Below are 14,423 nucleotides of genomic sequence, written 5' to 3'. Positions count from 1 at the left end.
GATCTCCAAATACTACACAGTACTACTAGCGTAAAAGTATTATTTAAATGTGTTATCATGCGACACGAAAAATGACACGATTATTTTACAAAGTCTCGGATCTCTGGAACTCCATTGTTATTAACCTATTTTAAACTTTTAGACTAGGCCAACATGAAGTTTGCTCACAAACGTTTAGCTGTAGTTTATTTATATGATCATCATTCATTACATCATATTACCTCCTTGTCCCCGGTTTCCTCTTCTCTTCTTTTTTTTTTCTAGTGAAGTGAACATCTATAACAATTAGGTGACTGATGTATGTGGAAGTGCGGCTGTGCGGGGGAAGATTGATCATGCGTCGAACCGAATAGTTACGTTTTTGTCGGATAATCGTTTTTTTGTAATATTTTAAATTGATAGCATTGAAGTATTGACTGACATGCATTGACTGACATGATCCTTTCTGTGATGTAAATTCAAGGTAAGGGCAAAGGATCCAATATGTGAACTCAGTCCTGCTTGATCACTTACCTTGATCAGCTCTGCTGTATATAATTGTGCATATATAAATATATTTTACTTACTAAAATACAATGACATAAGCATACCAGTAATCATAGCACTCACACTACACAAATTGAGCCACAGTCGTTTTTAAATTACATAAAGCCATAGAGCAAACTTAATATTACATAATATAATAATATAATAATAATAATATAATAATATAATATTATATTATTAAACAATGATACAAAATACTCTGTATATGCACCATGATGAATGCTAACTGTAACATATTAAAGAATAAACAATAAAATTATGTTGTTGTTGTTTTTTACAAATTAACCTTTTATTGTGAAAACCCATCACCGTACAGACAAACATGACACAACAGTATAAATATCTTGGACTGACACTTGAAACACTTGTAAAGCAACTTCCAAGTTCCTGAGAAAGAACCTTTCATTTTAACTGATGAATAACAAAGCAGACGATAGATTAGACGACTGACTGTCATTCTTCTCATTCTCACGTCTCTTCCTGGTAGAAGTGAAAGACATTTCAGAGCTGCTGTTCAACACAACAGTTCAGAGGAGAAAGAAAGATCTGCAAATATAATTTGAGGTGCGTTTCATCTTTCTTTAGTTGTTTTCATGTGTGAGTGTCGTCTTATAATGTGTCATTGGTTAGTTTGTGTTTGTTTAATGCTGTGTTAAAGTCATTTTGGTGATTTTATTGAAATCTTGTGTTGTGGTGATCAAACAGATGATCAAGTGTGTCTTTCAGTGAATCACAGACAGCTGTTTTCTGATACTGTTGTCACATGGTGTCAAATCACTGTTTTTCTCAATTTACTGTTTATTCTCAAACAATATTTGTGTTTTGAATGTAGATCTGTGAAATATGAGGTTGAAAATGTATGGCTGAATGACTTCATATCACAATAATGATTAATAATGAATGCACATAACCTGACATAATCACACATGTGCTGAAAACCTCTGAAGTTTATCTGAATTAAAGTAACGCTGAAACATAAATCTGGTTTTTGGAAACCATCCAGCTGTCAAACCGGTTTCAGTTGTTTTCCTGAAATGGTCCTGTTTAACTGGTTCTGAAGATGAACGTTTGAAACAGTGGTTTCAGTTCAGAGTTATTAACTATTACAGCAAATCATTTATATTCCCCCACAAATAAAGTAAATAGAAATATCAGAAGCAGTGAGAGTATCACGTATCATTGTATCTGTGTTGAGCTGCTGAACTTCACAATGAAAGACTGTAGGAAAGATAAAAATGCTGTTAAACTGCAGTACATCAGTAGTCCACTACAGCACTACTACATGTGAGTAAAGTACACTAGTGCACAGCTGCATTATAATCATCTGAGATTTCACACAGACACACAAGAAAATGCCTCCTTTAGGCTCAAACTCCAGCTGCATGAACTGACAAAGACTCCTAGAAATGATCTCAACCACAGGAGCTTCACCCTTCATCCTCATGTTCATGATGAGTTTAGTTGAATCAACAGCACAAACCAATGTCATGAACTACAAGTAACTTCAGTCTAATGCAGCTGCAGAATCACACCAACACAGATGCAGTTACTCATTTGTCCACTAGAGTCCACCTGTCAGTGACGTCACTGAAGTGAAAATACATACTGTAGGGTTTTTTTTTTTTTTTTTTTTTTTTTTTTTGCTAACAAAGCTCAAAAAAATTGTTCATTGTTTATTTTATGATCATTAATTTGTCTCTGCTCATAGCTTCATAATCCAAATAACATTTGAGCACTTAGCTCCTCATGTTAAGAGTGAAACTACTTCAGATTTTCTTCTTGTCCTGCAGCTGTGAATCAGTGAAGGACGATGGCGTCTGTTAAACATCTGCTTAAGACCACACAGAACTTGGAAAATGCTGAACTGAAGCAGTTTCAGCAGAACTTAGAAGAAGATCATGAGTGTATATCAAAGTCTGAAATGGAGAATGCAGATACGATAAAAACAGTGGATAAGATGGTGACGTGTTTTGGACGAGATGAAGCTGTGAAGATCATGGTTGGCATCCTGAGGAAGATTAACCAGAATGAACTGGCTGAACAGCTGGAGAACGAACACAAGCAAGGTATCATTTTATTCCCAGAGACTAATGTGATTGACTGTCTGCCAGTGTGATGTATGACATAAATGTTCCTCTTTGTTGATGTGATTGATGTTTCTCAGTGAGTATTACAGCAGCAATTACAGAGTCAGTCACATCAGCGGCAGATTTTAGATGGCACTGTCATCAAACTGATTCAGGCTATGTCTACATTAATCCAGATACATTTGAAAACAGCATTTTCATTTTAAAACATTCTCCATCCACACTAGTGTTTTCCAAAAGTTTTTTTATCCACACTGAATGGTTGAAAAACATTAAATTGGCCTTACTGCACATGCATAAAAACACATAAAAGCTCACTGAGATGATACAGATGAAACAGTCATAGTAAGTTTATATGCAGTTCTTTTGGCAGGATCATTTTATTTATGGAAATATCATTCACTGACTCATCCAGGTCGCACTCACTCACCATTATATGTTTGATCTAAAATGAAACTGCCTTCATGTTTTGCCACAGGACAGCAATTGTGAGTAAATTTTCTGTCATATTGCAGGACTGTAATATTAAGAGTGTACAAAGTAACACATCTTTAGCAACAGTGTGAAAGTGAAAAGCACATAACAGGCACAATACCAGCACAAACACTGATATCTATTAGTACAATATGTGTCATGTGACTAAACTTGTCGTCATTTTCAAAAGTCTCCATTTTCACACTACAACACAAAATCTACATTTTCAAATGAATCCACTTTGGTTTTCAAAAAAACTCTGTTTTCCTTGACAAAAATGCCATTTCAGTGTGGATGGAAGGCCAAAACTGAGAGAAAACATAATAAACATATTTAGAAACTGTAAATTGAAACCAGGTTGTTAGGGATGTACAGTGCTGTTTCCAGCAGTATGAATTTAATCTGTCTGCAACACTTATTAATAATGATGATATGAAAAAATAATATTTGTCAAATTTGTTTACTGTTTTTTTGTTTTGTTTTGTTTTTAGTTATAGAGCTGGAAAACTTATTGAAACCTCACAAAACCAACATGAAGAAGAAAGCAGAACATATTTTTGAGGGCCATAAAGAAACTTACACAGATCTTAAGGCTGTTTACACAGAACTGTTCATCACAGAGGGAGATATGACAGATGTCAATCAGGAACATGAGATTCTGAAGATTGATGATGCTCTAAAGACCCAGAAATCACAGGACAAACCAATCAAATGTGAAGATATATTTAATGAACTGAGGAAAAAGAATGAGAAGAAGATTGTGCTGACCAAGGGAGTTGCTGGCATTGGAAAAACATTTTCTGTGCACAAATTCATCCTGGACTGGGCAGAAGGAAAAACCAGTCAGGATATAGACTGTGTGTTTCTGCTTCCATTCAGAGAGATCAACATGATTAAAAACAGACAGATCAGTTTCCATGAGTTTCTGCTGAGATTTTATCCTGAATTGAAGGACCTGGAGAAATCACAGTTATATACAGAATCTAAACTTGCATTTATATTTGATGGACTTGATGAGAGTCGTCTGCCTCTGAATTTTAACAGTAGGTCATTGAACACTGTTGAGGAAAGATCATCTGTAGATGTGCTGTTTACAAATCTGGTCAAAGGGAATCTGCTTCCATCAGCTCTGGTCTGGGTGACCTCACGACCAGCAGCAGCCAATCAGATTCCTGCTCGATATGTAGGTTTGTTCACTGAGGTGCGAGGATTCACTGACCAACAGAAGGAGCAGTACTTCAGAAAGAGTATCAGAGAAAAGACTCTGGCTGACAGAATCATCTCACACATCAAGACGTCTCGTAGTCTCTACATCATGTGCCACATTCCTGTGTTCTGCTGGATCACAGCCACAGTACTTCAGCATATTCTCATCCGGAGCAGTGAAGAGAAAATCAGCACAACACTCACTGAAATGTACATCCACTTCCTGCTGATACAGATGAACATGAAGAACCAGAAGTATGATGAAAAAAAACTAAGACAACCTACAAAGCTCTTACATTCAAACAAAAAAATTATTCTGAAATTAGCCAAGCTAGCATTTGAACAGCTGAAGAAGGAAAACATTGTGTTTTATGAGAAAGATCTGAAAAATGTGGTATTGATGTGGGTAAAGACACTGAGTTCACTGGAATGATAGCTGAGATCTTTAAGAAGGAAAATGGACTTTATGAGAAGGTTTTCAGCTTTGTGCATCTGAGTGTTCAAGAGTTTCTCGCTGCAGTGCATGTGTTCATCTGTTACCTGAACAAGAACATGCGAGAGCTTCAGTTTTTCTTTGAAGATTCACAATCTTCAATCAAATTTCATGAGTTAACAAAGAGTGCCACTGATAAAGCAATGCAGAGTAAGAGAGGACATCTGGACCTGTTTCTGCGGTTTCTGATGGGAATTTCACTGGAGTCCAGTCAAAACCTGCTTGAAGGCCTGATCACACAAACTCAAGACACCACAGAGAGCATCAGACAAACAACTGAATACATTAAACAATTACAAAACAATAATATCACAGATGAAGCTGCAGTCAACCTATTCTACTGCTTACTTGAGCTCAAAGATCATTCATTATATGAGGAAATCCAGAGTTACCTCAGTTCAGATGAACATCCAGGAAGAAAACTCTCATCTTCAATGTGCACAGTGCTGACCTCAGTACTGCTCATGTCAGAGAAGGTGCTGGATGAGTTCAACCCAAAGAGGTTCACGTCATCACAAGCAGACTACAAGAGACTCATTCCAGCTGTGAGATGCTGCAGAAAAGCCCTGTGAGTAATTTCACTGACTGCTGTTCAATTAAACATTTTGTTCTTTATCACTAAACAATTAAATGTCAAAATACTATGTGAAATATTTTCCTGTCCTGATTATGAAGGGTACAAAAAGTTATTGCAGAAACGCTAAACATCAGAAAATATTCTGGCTAAACATTCTGTTTTGGCAGATTTGATGGCTGTGGTTTTGATGAAACATGCTGTGAAACTGTGTCTTCGGCTCTACAATTGTCAGACTCTCATCTGACAGAGCTGGAGCTGAGTAATAATCACCTGCAAGATTCAGGAGTGAAGCTGATTTATGATGGACTGAAGAGTCCAAACTCTAAGCTGGAGATGTTGAGGTTTGAGTTTGAAATTCTTGATTATTTACTTAAGTTACTAATGACATTTTAAGGGATAAAGTGGTAACACTTTATAATAAGTATATAGTAATAAAGTATTTACAAATTATTTGCAAACTATAGTTAATCAATAGTTTATAAACTGTTAACAGACATTAACATACTATACAAACAGTGAGTTTTTTTTTATTCTTTAATTAGCTCATATATAAAGAGTTAGATAATGCTTTGTAAACAATCGCAAATATTTCTCACCTTAGATTAGGTCATGGTATATAAAAAAAATGTAATTAATTAAGTGCTTAAAACCAACCTTTATTGGTCATTAATTGCATTAGTATTCAGAGTTTCTTAAAATGTACAAATACATGAAGCCTATGCCCAAAGTTAAACATAACCACTTAAAAAATTAAATAGCATAATTCTGTCAATATAAAATGCATACAAATACTTATTAGATCACGTTGTTAAAATACATGAGTTAGGATTAAGGGTAGGCTTAGAGTTAGACTTAGTGGGGACACGATATACAGTTTAATTTATACAGTATTCTATGGAAGGTCCTTATAAAACATGGAAACCCAATGTGTGTATGTGTGCTTAATGTATTTGTAAACATTTTAAGGGACACTGAATATTAATGCAATTAATGTCCAATAAAGCCTGGTTTAAAGCACTTAATTTATGACATTTTCAGATTTTCTGTGACCTAATCTAATCTGTGGTTCATAAATTGTCAACAAAACATTATCTATGTTTTTACATATGAGTTACTTAAACACGTTAATTACAGTGCCAATCAATGATGAACTCACTACTTGTATATAGTCTATTAATGTATAAACTACAGTTTATTAACTACTAATGAACTATAATAGTTTTGAAATGGTTTAAAAGTGCTTTGTTCTTGTATTCTTATTATAAAGTGTTATTCAGTACAAACATGCACTCCAGATTATAAACTATATAACCTATCTGATAAATTCACATTAATATGGCTGTTTGTTTTGTTCTCTTCACAGGCTGTCTAGGTGTAAACTCACTGCTCAGTCCTGTGAGAGTTTGTCTTCAGCTCTACAGTCCTCAAACTCTGTCCTGAGAGAACTGGATCTGAGTAACAATGACCTGCAGGATTCTGGAGTGATGCTTCTTTCTGAAGGACTGAAGAGTCCAAACTCTAAGCTGGAGATGTTGAGGTTTGAGTTTGAAATACTTGATTATTTATTTATTTTTGAAAAAAAAAAAAAAAAAAAAAAGAATAAACCACACTGTTGTTTTTGTTCAGATTGTCCACATGTAATCTCACTGCTCAGTCTTGTGGGAGTTTGTCATCAGTTTTGAAATCCTCAAACTCTGTCCTGAGAGAACTGGATCTGAGTAACAATGACCTGCAGGATTCTGGAGTGATGCTTCTTTCTGAAGGACTAAAGAGTCCAAACTGTCAGCTGGAGATACTGAGGTAACTGGTTTTCCATTAAATAATTAACAAAATGTTACCACAATAAATGGCCACTGAATTTTGTCAACAAATGTTTAATCTGCTTTCAATGCAATGCCAGAACAAGAGACAAAAACATTCCCAGATAGCATCCGGATGTGGGCCACCTTTGGCAAAAATATGGCACAATCAACAAAGGCTAATCAGGGTGTAAACCAGATGTGGTCCAGGTATATTAAAGTGTATTTGGGTCAGTTTTGGCAAAGATATGGCACATTAAACACTGGCTAATGTGGCTGTGAGCCTAAAGTGGCCAACATATAAAATGACAAATATTGGCCAAATAATTCACAACAATTTGGGCCACTTTTGGCAAATATATGGCACAGTCAGCTTTGGCTAATCAGTATGTAAGCCTAACTTGTCCCACATTTGACATGGCAAATATTCCCCATATATCATAAAACAGATGAAGGCCACTTCTGGTTTGGATGTAGCACTTCACACTGGCTAATTGAAATGTACATTTGAAATAGTAAATATGGCCTAAATATTTTAATAGAATTTGGCTACTTTTAGTAGGATGCAACACAGTTAACTGATACAGGCTGATCTGGATATGAGTCTTAAGAAGGATAGATAACCAGCCATTTATTTTTTTAAACATGCTTTTAATGGTTTTTTTTTTTTTTATGTGTGCTGTGAAAAAAAAAAAAAAAAAAAAAAACACAGAAGTGCAGTATAACAGGGCTCCAGATTGTGAACAAAAATATTAATTTGCGAGTGAAGTTTTTGCTGAGGTTGGCACCAGCGACTATATATTATTTACACTTAAAAAATGAACGCCTTTTTCCTGATTGTTCTGTGATCACATCTTTTGTATGTTCACATATTAAACTGACACAATTTGCATCACGTTTTGTGTAAAAAAAGACTTTCAAACAGTCCTCATCTCTGCCAAACAGCTGTGTTGACGGCACACATGCTTAGACGCAGCTTGAGAGAGATTGAAAATGACAGAGGCGTGTCAGTTGTGTGGATATTGGCATTATCGTGAACATTTCTCATTAATAATTGATACTATGGGTTCTTGTTATCAAGATCTTAGTCTATATGCTACGGTGATGTATTGCTGCCACAAACATATTATTTTTTCCACTCAATTATGTCGCAATAACGAGATCTTATGTCATTTTAACTACATCTTTTCTCGCAATAACGAGATTTTATGTTGTTAAAACAAAATAATTATCTCGTTAAAACGACATAATTATCTTGTTAAAACCACATACATATTTCGTTAAATCAACATATTTCACTGCATGAAAATGCGTGTTTCCGGACTGTTCACGTCAGCGCACAAACCCGTAAACGGCTCGTTTCCGGCAGTTTCCGTGTATGTGCACTGGCGTTTCTGATTCCTTGACACAGACAGAAACAGAAACTGTGATTTTTGTGCGCGGCCGTTTTCCAGTCCTCACTAACGCGGTAAACCCCCAGACACAGACGGAAATGTTGATGCACTCACCGGTAAATTCACGTGTCGTCCTGTGCACGAGAAGTAAATCCCCCACAAAATCCAGGGTACAAGCAGTTAAAAGCAGTTAAAAAAGACGATCATATATCTCAGTAAACGTCTGTAGATTACTGTGCACTTAATATATTTTAAATTCTACTGTTACAATTTTTATGTGTAGAATTGTAATGTTACAATTACGTTGTGAGGACGTGACTCTAAAGGACCAGACTGGTCGCAGCGACGTCCCAAATAACGTACCAGCAACGTAACTTTGTGATTCCCATATTCGTCGTGGCGACGTTACAGTGTTACGTTGGTGGGACGTGACAAGTACGTCCTAACAACCAAACTACCACGTTTCTTATATTTAAAATGTTTACTTCTCACCTTTAGTCTGGTCCAGAGGATGTGCTCGTACCACCTTTAAATCGGTATATAAATGACAAACTCATAAACATTTTCTGCTATAAAAAAAATAAACACTTAATTCTAATGTTTTTTAATCGCTACAGGAGATTTTAGTGAATATATTCAATACATACATGCAAACCATTACAAAAACATTATATTCTAAACATTAAATGAGCAAAAACAGTGCATTCATTTATTAATCAGCATTTATTCAGTGTTATTTCTACAACACTAAGCCAATACATTTTGAACATTACACTTATTCTTTAACCATGCAAAGTGTTACCAAGTCATGAGCCCAGACAATTCAACACATCAATACATAAATCATGTAAATTTTACTGAATTGTTTTAATTTTACTGAAAAGTTTCTCATTACTGATGGGTATAGTTAAAGATTTTATCTGTAAAAATGATCAATAATTAATCAATACTCATTGACAACTCCCTATAATCTGGTACAAAAAAGACACTAATAAGAAAGGAAACAATTCAGTAGTGACTTCTTTATTACTTTAAGTTAATTTGTTTCCTGAGTGTCCCGTGTATGAAACACCTGCTACAAATATCTGATGGTGATGTGCTTCAATACTGCTTCACTATCAAAAGCAAAACCTAAACAATATTGTCATTACCAAAGGACCATAGTACCCGAGTACTCTGATGTCAAACATGTTCTTCGCCATCCTGAGTCTGTACTGCCAATATCGTTCTCTGGCACCTGAAAGGGAGGATCACCCTGTTAATGTTGCTAATGTATGTACACAATCAGTCAAAAAACTGCAGTCTTTGTGTTTCAATGTTTTTCGACAGAAGTCTATTCAAATCTATTTAATCAAACTTACAGTACAAAACTGTAATATTGTGAAATATTTTTAACTTAAAATGTTTTCTATTGTTTTTCAAAATACACTTTAAAATGCATTTAATTCCTGTGAGGCAAAGCTGAATTTTTCTTAACTCCAGTCTTCAGTGTCACATGATCACTCATATGATGAATTGATGCTCAAGAAAGATTTCTGATTATCAATGTTGAAAACAGTTGTGCTACTTAATAATTTTTTAATCTTTTGTAACATTATAAATGTATTTACTATCACTTTTGATCAATTAAATGCATCCTTGCTATTAATGTCTTCCCAAAGAAAAGACAATCTTAGTGACTCCAACCTGTTGAACTGTAGTGTACACAAAAATTTAGGCAGCACAACTGTTTTCAACCACACTGATAATAATCAGAAATGTTTCTTCAAAGCAGCAAATCAGCATATTACAATGATTTTGAACACTTACAACTGGAGTAATGATGCTGAAAATTCAGCTTTGATCACAGAAATGATTTACATTTTAAGATTAATTTCAAAGTTTGACCAACAGTATACATTACTACATTTAAATGAAAACACATCTTGTAATAAACAATGCACACATTCTCAAAGAACTTACGTTCTGATGATTACTTCCGTCCCTCACAGCTGCCTTCTTCAGTGGTTCCCAGACTTCCTCATTTTTCACCTTTCCTTTGAATCTACACAAAAAAAATAACAGAGAATTTGGATAAGTCACCCCAGACTTTTTTTGATGGTGGCCACAAACTGTCAAAGTGCCTTTTGAAATCTTAAGTGGTTCTCCAGCTTCTAAAGGAAATGCAGAATCTGGGGCCTTATTCACAGAGAATTTTATCTTACTACTATGTGTCCTAGCTAGGATATATGGTTTAAAACATATTTACAAAACTCTTAAGAGTCTACAATATCTAAAAAGAGGGTTCAGTCAATGCATAGACCAGGGATCCTCAAATCTGGCCCATGAGATCCACTTTCCTGCAGAGTTTAGCTCTAACCCTAATCAAACACATCTGAGCATGCCAATCAATGTCTTCAGGATCATTAGAAAATCACAGGCAGGTGAGTTTGATCAGGGTTGGAGCTAAACTCCGCAGTGGACTGTCCATCCTGGGTAAGATTTGAGGAACCCTGGCATAGACTTTCTTTTTTGTTAAATTTCCACACTGTGCATGGGTTGGAGCTCTTAATACTGAACTCTCAAAGTGCACCAGACAGACAAATTTAACTTTGAACTGTACAGTACATTATTTCTTACACAAGGCCATGGCCCCAGATCCCCCAGGCAGACCAAGGTCCAGCTATCCTCCATAGTCTCAAAAAAAATCCTGTGGGAAACACAGCAAAATGATTTTGTGTATGATTTAGGCATAGGGGAGAGTAGAGCTGCACGATATAATTGAATAATTTTTGATTTGACTGTATATCTTTCAGTTATATCTACACCATAGACTGTAAAAACATGGACGTAGTGTCCGTGACGTCACCCGTAGATTTCTGAAGAGCATTTTTGAAGCTCTAAGTGGGCGGGAATCTTGGAATCGCGTCACTGCACGTCACTCCCGGATTATCGAAAATGGGCAAATAGGCGGGACGTGGGTGGAGCTGGTTGCTGAAACTACGCCCGCCGAGCGTGACGGTGGTGACAGCAGCGGCAATCCACCTGTCACTCAAGTGGCCACGCCCTAAAATATGCAGAACTTTAAGGCTTAATATAAATTAAACGGATGAGTTATAAACAAATTCACCCCCCTCAGAGTTGACATGAAGGGCAAAATGAGCTTTATAGACCAAAACCATTTTTTGAACCAGGCTGTAAACATATTCTTTTCTGCTGTGAAGTTGGGCATTTTAACATGGGGAGTCTATGGGATTGACTCCCTTTTGCAGCCAGTCTCTAGCGGCCTGTCGATGAATTGCAGTTTTAGTCACTTCCGTGTTGGCTTCAAGAGGTAAACCGGGAGGTTGCCACTTGATCTACACTTAGGTTTTGCTTAACACTTACACCTAAGTTTTTGTTACTTTCACTGTTCACTTTTTGCTCTATGGTACATCATCTTTAATTTATTAGAATTAGAGCTGCTCCACTGCAGCAGCTACTGTAATCACGCGTTTTGTTGTAATAATGCAGGGAACTACTTGTTATAAATCTCCTAACAGTGATATTTTCACCAATAAAGTTGTGTATGCTTTATAGTGAATGCCCCTATAAATTTTATATTACCTGACTGAGTTGAGTCTGGGCGGTGCCAGTCGAAGCCTGAATGACCGCTCATTAACGATGCAGAGTTCCAGCAGTTCGAGTTCTCATTGGCTATAATTAATCACGTGCTGAAGAGCTGACGCGCCATTTAATGTATTATATCATTAAATATTTATTTTCCTTTTAGAAATATTTAATAAAAGATAACGTCACTAATCAATACCAGCAATAACAATGAATAAATTAACAAATCAATGATCTGATTATTCACATGATTTAATTGTCTCAAATAACTTAATTTTATTTAATGATAGCCTACAATGTATTTATTTACAAATATAAATACATTATTAAAACAAAACTGTATATATATATATATATATGTGTGTGTGTGTGTGTGTTAATAATTTTATTTAATAACTGTAACATTTTGAAGTAGTTCAAAAATCCAACCAAATTACAACAAAAACTGTATACATATATAGTTTTTGTTGTAATTTGGTTGGATTTTTGAACTACTTCAAAATGTTAATAATTTTAACAAAATAAGAAGGATCATGGAAATTGCATGTTATTTTTTATTTATTACTGACCTGGTTATAAACTATATTTCACATACCAGCTGTTTATATATACTCCACAAGACAAAATAATAATTGATTTTCCAGCAGCATCTGCATATTTGAAACCTTTTCAGAAGTAAATGTAAGATTCTCAAGAAAGCAGTACAATGCATTAAGAACCAGGGGGTGTAAACTTTTTGAAGTGGATGATCAGGGTAAACTGCACCTATATTGTCTTCTGTGAGACATGTAAATATTTCTGTAGTCTGAAGTGCAATACTAAATGGAAAAACAAAATCTGTAAATAAAATATACTTAATAAATAGAATTTACACATCATCATTCTGTTCAAAAGTTTATACCCCCTGCTATTTAATGCATTGTGTTGCCTTCTTAAACATCATAAATGTTTTCACCTTTTGTAATATTTATGCATGAGTCCCTCAGTTGTTCTCAGTGTGAAAAGATGGATCTCAAAATCATACAGTAAGTTTTGGAAAGTGTTCAAAAAATCAGAAGATGCTGGAAAAACCAAATAATGTGCAGGAGCTGGAGGATTTTTCTGAAGAACAGCAGGCAGAAGAACTGCTCAGGACAAACAAGGGACTCATGAACAACTATCACAAAAGATAAAAACAGTCATGGATCATGCAGGAATCGAAACACAGTATTAAGATTAAAGGGTATGTAAACATTTGAACAGGGTAATTTATATAATTTCAGTTATTATTTTGTCTTGTGGTGTATATATAAACTGGAGTATATAAAATCTGTCATGTTAAATAGTTTATTCAGGACAGTACTAAATAAAAAAAGTTTTCATAATCCCTCTTATTTTGTTAAAATGATTAACATTTAGTATGTTCTGCAAGGGGTATGTAAATTCATGAGTACAACTGTATTCAATTTTTGTTATGGACAACTTATTGTTTACATTTTACTGCCATTGTCACAGAAATGCAATATTAAATGTAACATTTGCATGTAGATATAACAATAATTAAAAAAAAAAAAAAACATCAATCATAAAACTTTTTTAAAAAGTTGAGTTTTAGCTGTCTTTTGCTGTTAACAAGACTGCCCACAGAAAAACCACATGGGGCCCCAATTGAGCAAACTGGTATGGGCCCCACATGGGCTAACCCACAGGGGGCCCAGAGCGGGTTTAGTGTGGGTTAGCCCACTGCGGGCTTGGCCACAGAAAACTATCATGAGGGCCCAAACGGGCAAACCCACTATGGGCCCACATGGGCTAGCCCATAGGGGTCCCACAGCGGGTTTAGTGTGGGCTTGCTCTGCCCGCACTGTCCCACAGTAAACCCACAGCGGGCCCGCGCGGGCATGTTTGCTGGGTACTGGAGTGCCCTCTAGTGGGGTTCGAGAGCACTCCATAACAATGACGTTATTTAAATGGTTTTATGTATGCATACTAACCTTCATCTGAGGTAAATCTCTCATAAAATACCGGACTCCGTCAGCGCGCGCGCAAACACTGCTGCAGTGAGACCGTGGGGGAGGGGTATGAACAGTGATGCTCAGAGTCGATTCCAAAAAGATTCGATTCACGGGCGTAAAAAAATGAGAATCTCGGGTGATTCAGCTCCAAATGCGAGGCCTGAAATGTCCGTGTGTGGTATGTGTTCATTACCTCGATTACCAAACTATAACAAACCCTGTCATACAACACTACCCACGAATGTGTGGATTTTTATTAATCTCA

General features: G+C 35.8%; 1 protein-coding gene and 1 long non-coding RNA gene across 2 annotated transcripts; one reads left to right on the top strand and one right to left on the bottom strand.

The window, feature by feature from the left end:
* Window positions 1–996: 996 nt before the first annotated feature.
* LOC127161806 (NACHT, LRR and PYD domains-containing protein 3-like) lies at window positions 997–7,764 on the top strand. Its single transcript, XM_051104558.1, is given in 7 exon segments — window positions 997–1,110; window positions 2,337–2,612; window positions 3,599–4,693; window positions 4,696–5,374; window positions 5,551–5,724; window positions 6,747–6,920; window positions 7,010–7,764. Coding segments are annotated over 6 exon segments (2,556 nt in total). The 5' UTR covers window positions 997–1,110; window positions 2,337–2,356; the 3' UTR covers window positions 7,188–7,764.
* Window positions 7,765–9,251: 1,487 nt separating this feature from the next.
* Window positions 9,252–11,264, bottom strand: LOC127161807 (uncharacterized). The gene is made up of 3 exons (XR_007827179.1): window positions 11,196–11,264; window positions 10,539–10,620; window positions 9,252–9,813 (listed from the first exon to the last, which is right to left on the bottom strand). It is a non-coding gene; the product is annotated as an uncharacterized LOC127161807 (long non-coding RNA).
* Between the last annotated feature and the right edge of the window lie 3,159 nt (window positions 11,265–14,423).

This window comes from Labeo rohita, unplaced genomic scaffold (assembly GCF_022985175.1).
Source record: "Labeo rohita strain BAU-BD-2019 unplaced genomic scaffold, IGBB_LRoh.1.0 scaffold_744, whole genome shotgun sequence".
In the NCBI taxonomy this organism is placed as follows: Eukaryota; Metazoa; Chordata; class Actinopteri; order Cypriniformes; family Cyprinidae; genus Labeo; species Labeo rohita.
The sequence above is the reverse complement of the archived record's forward strand: the minus strand, read 5'-3'. Positions and strand labels throughout refer to the sequence as shown.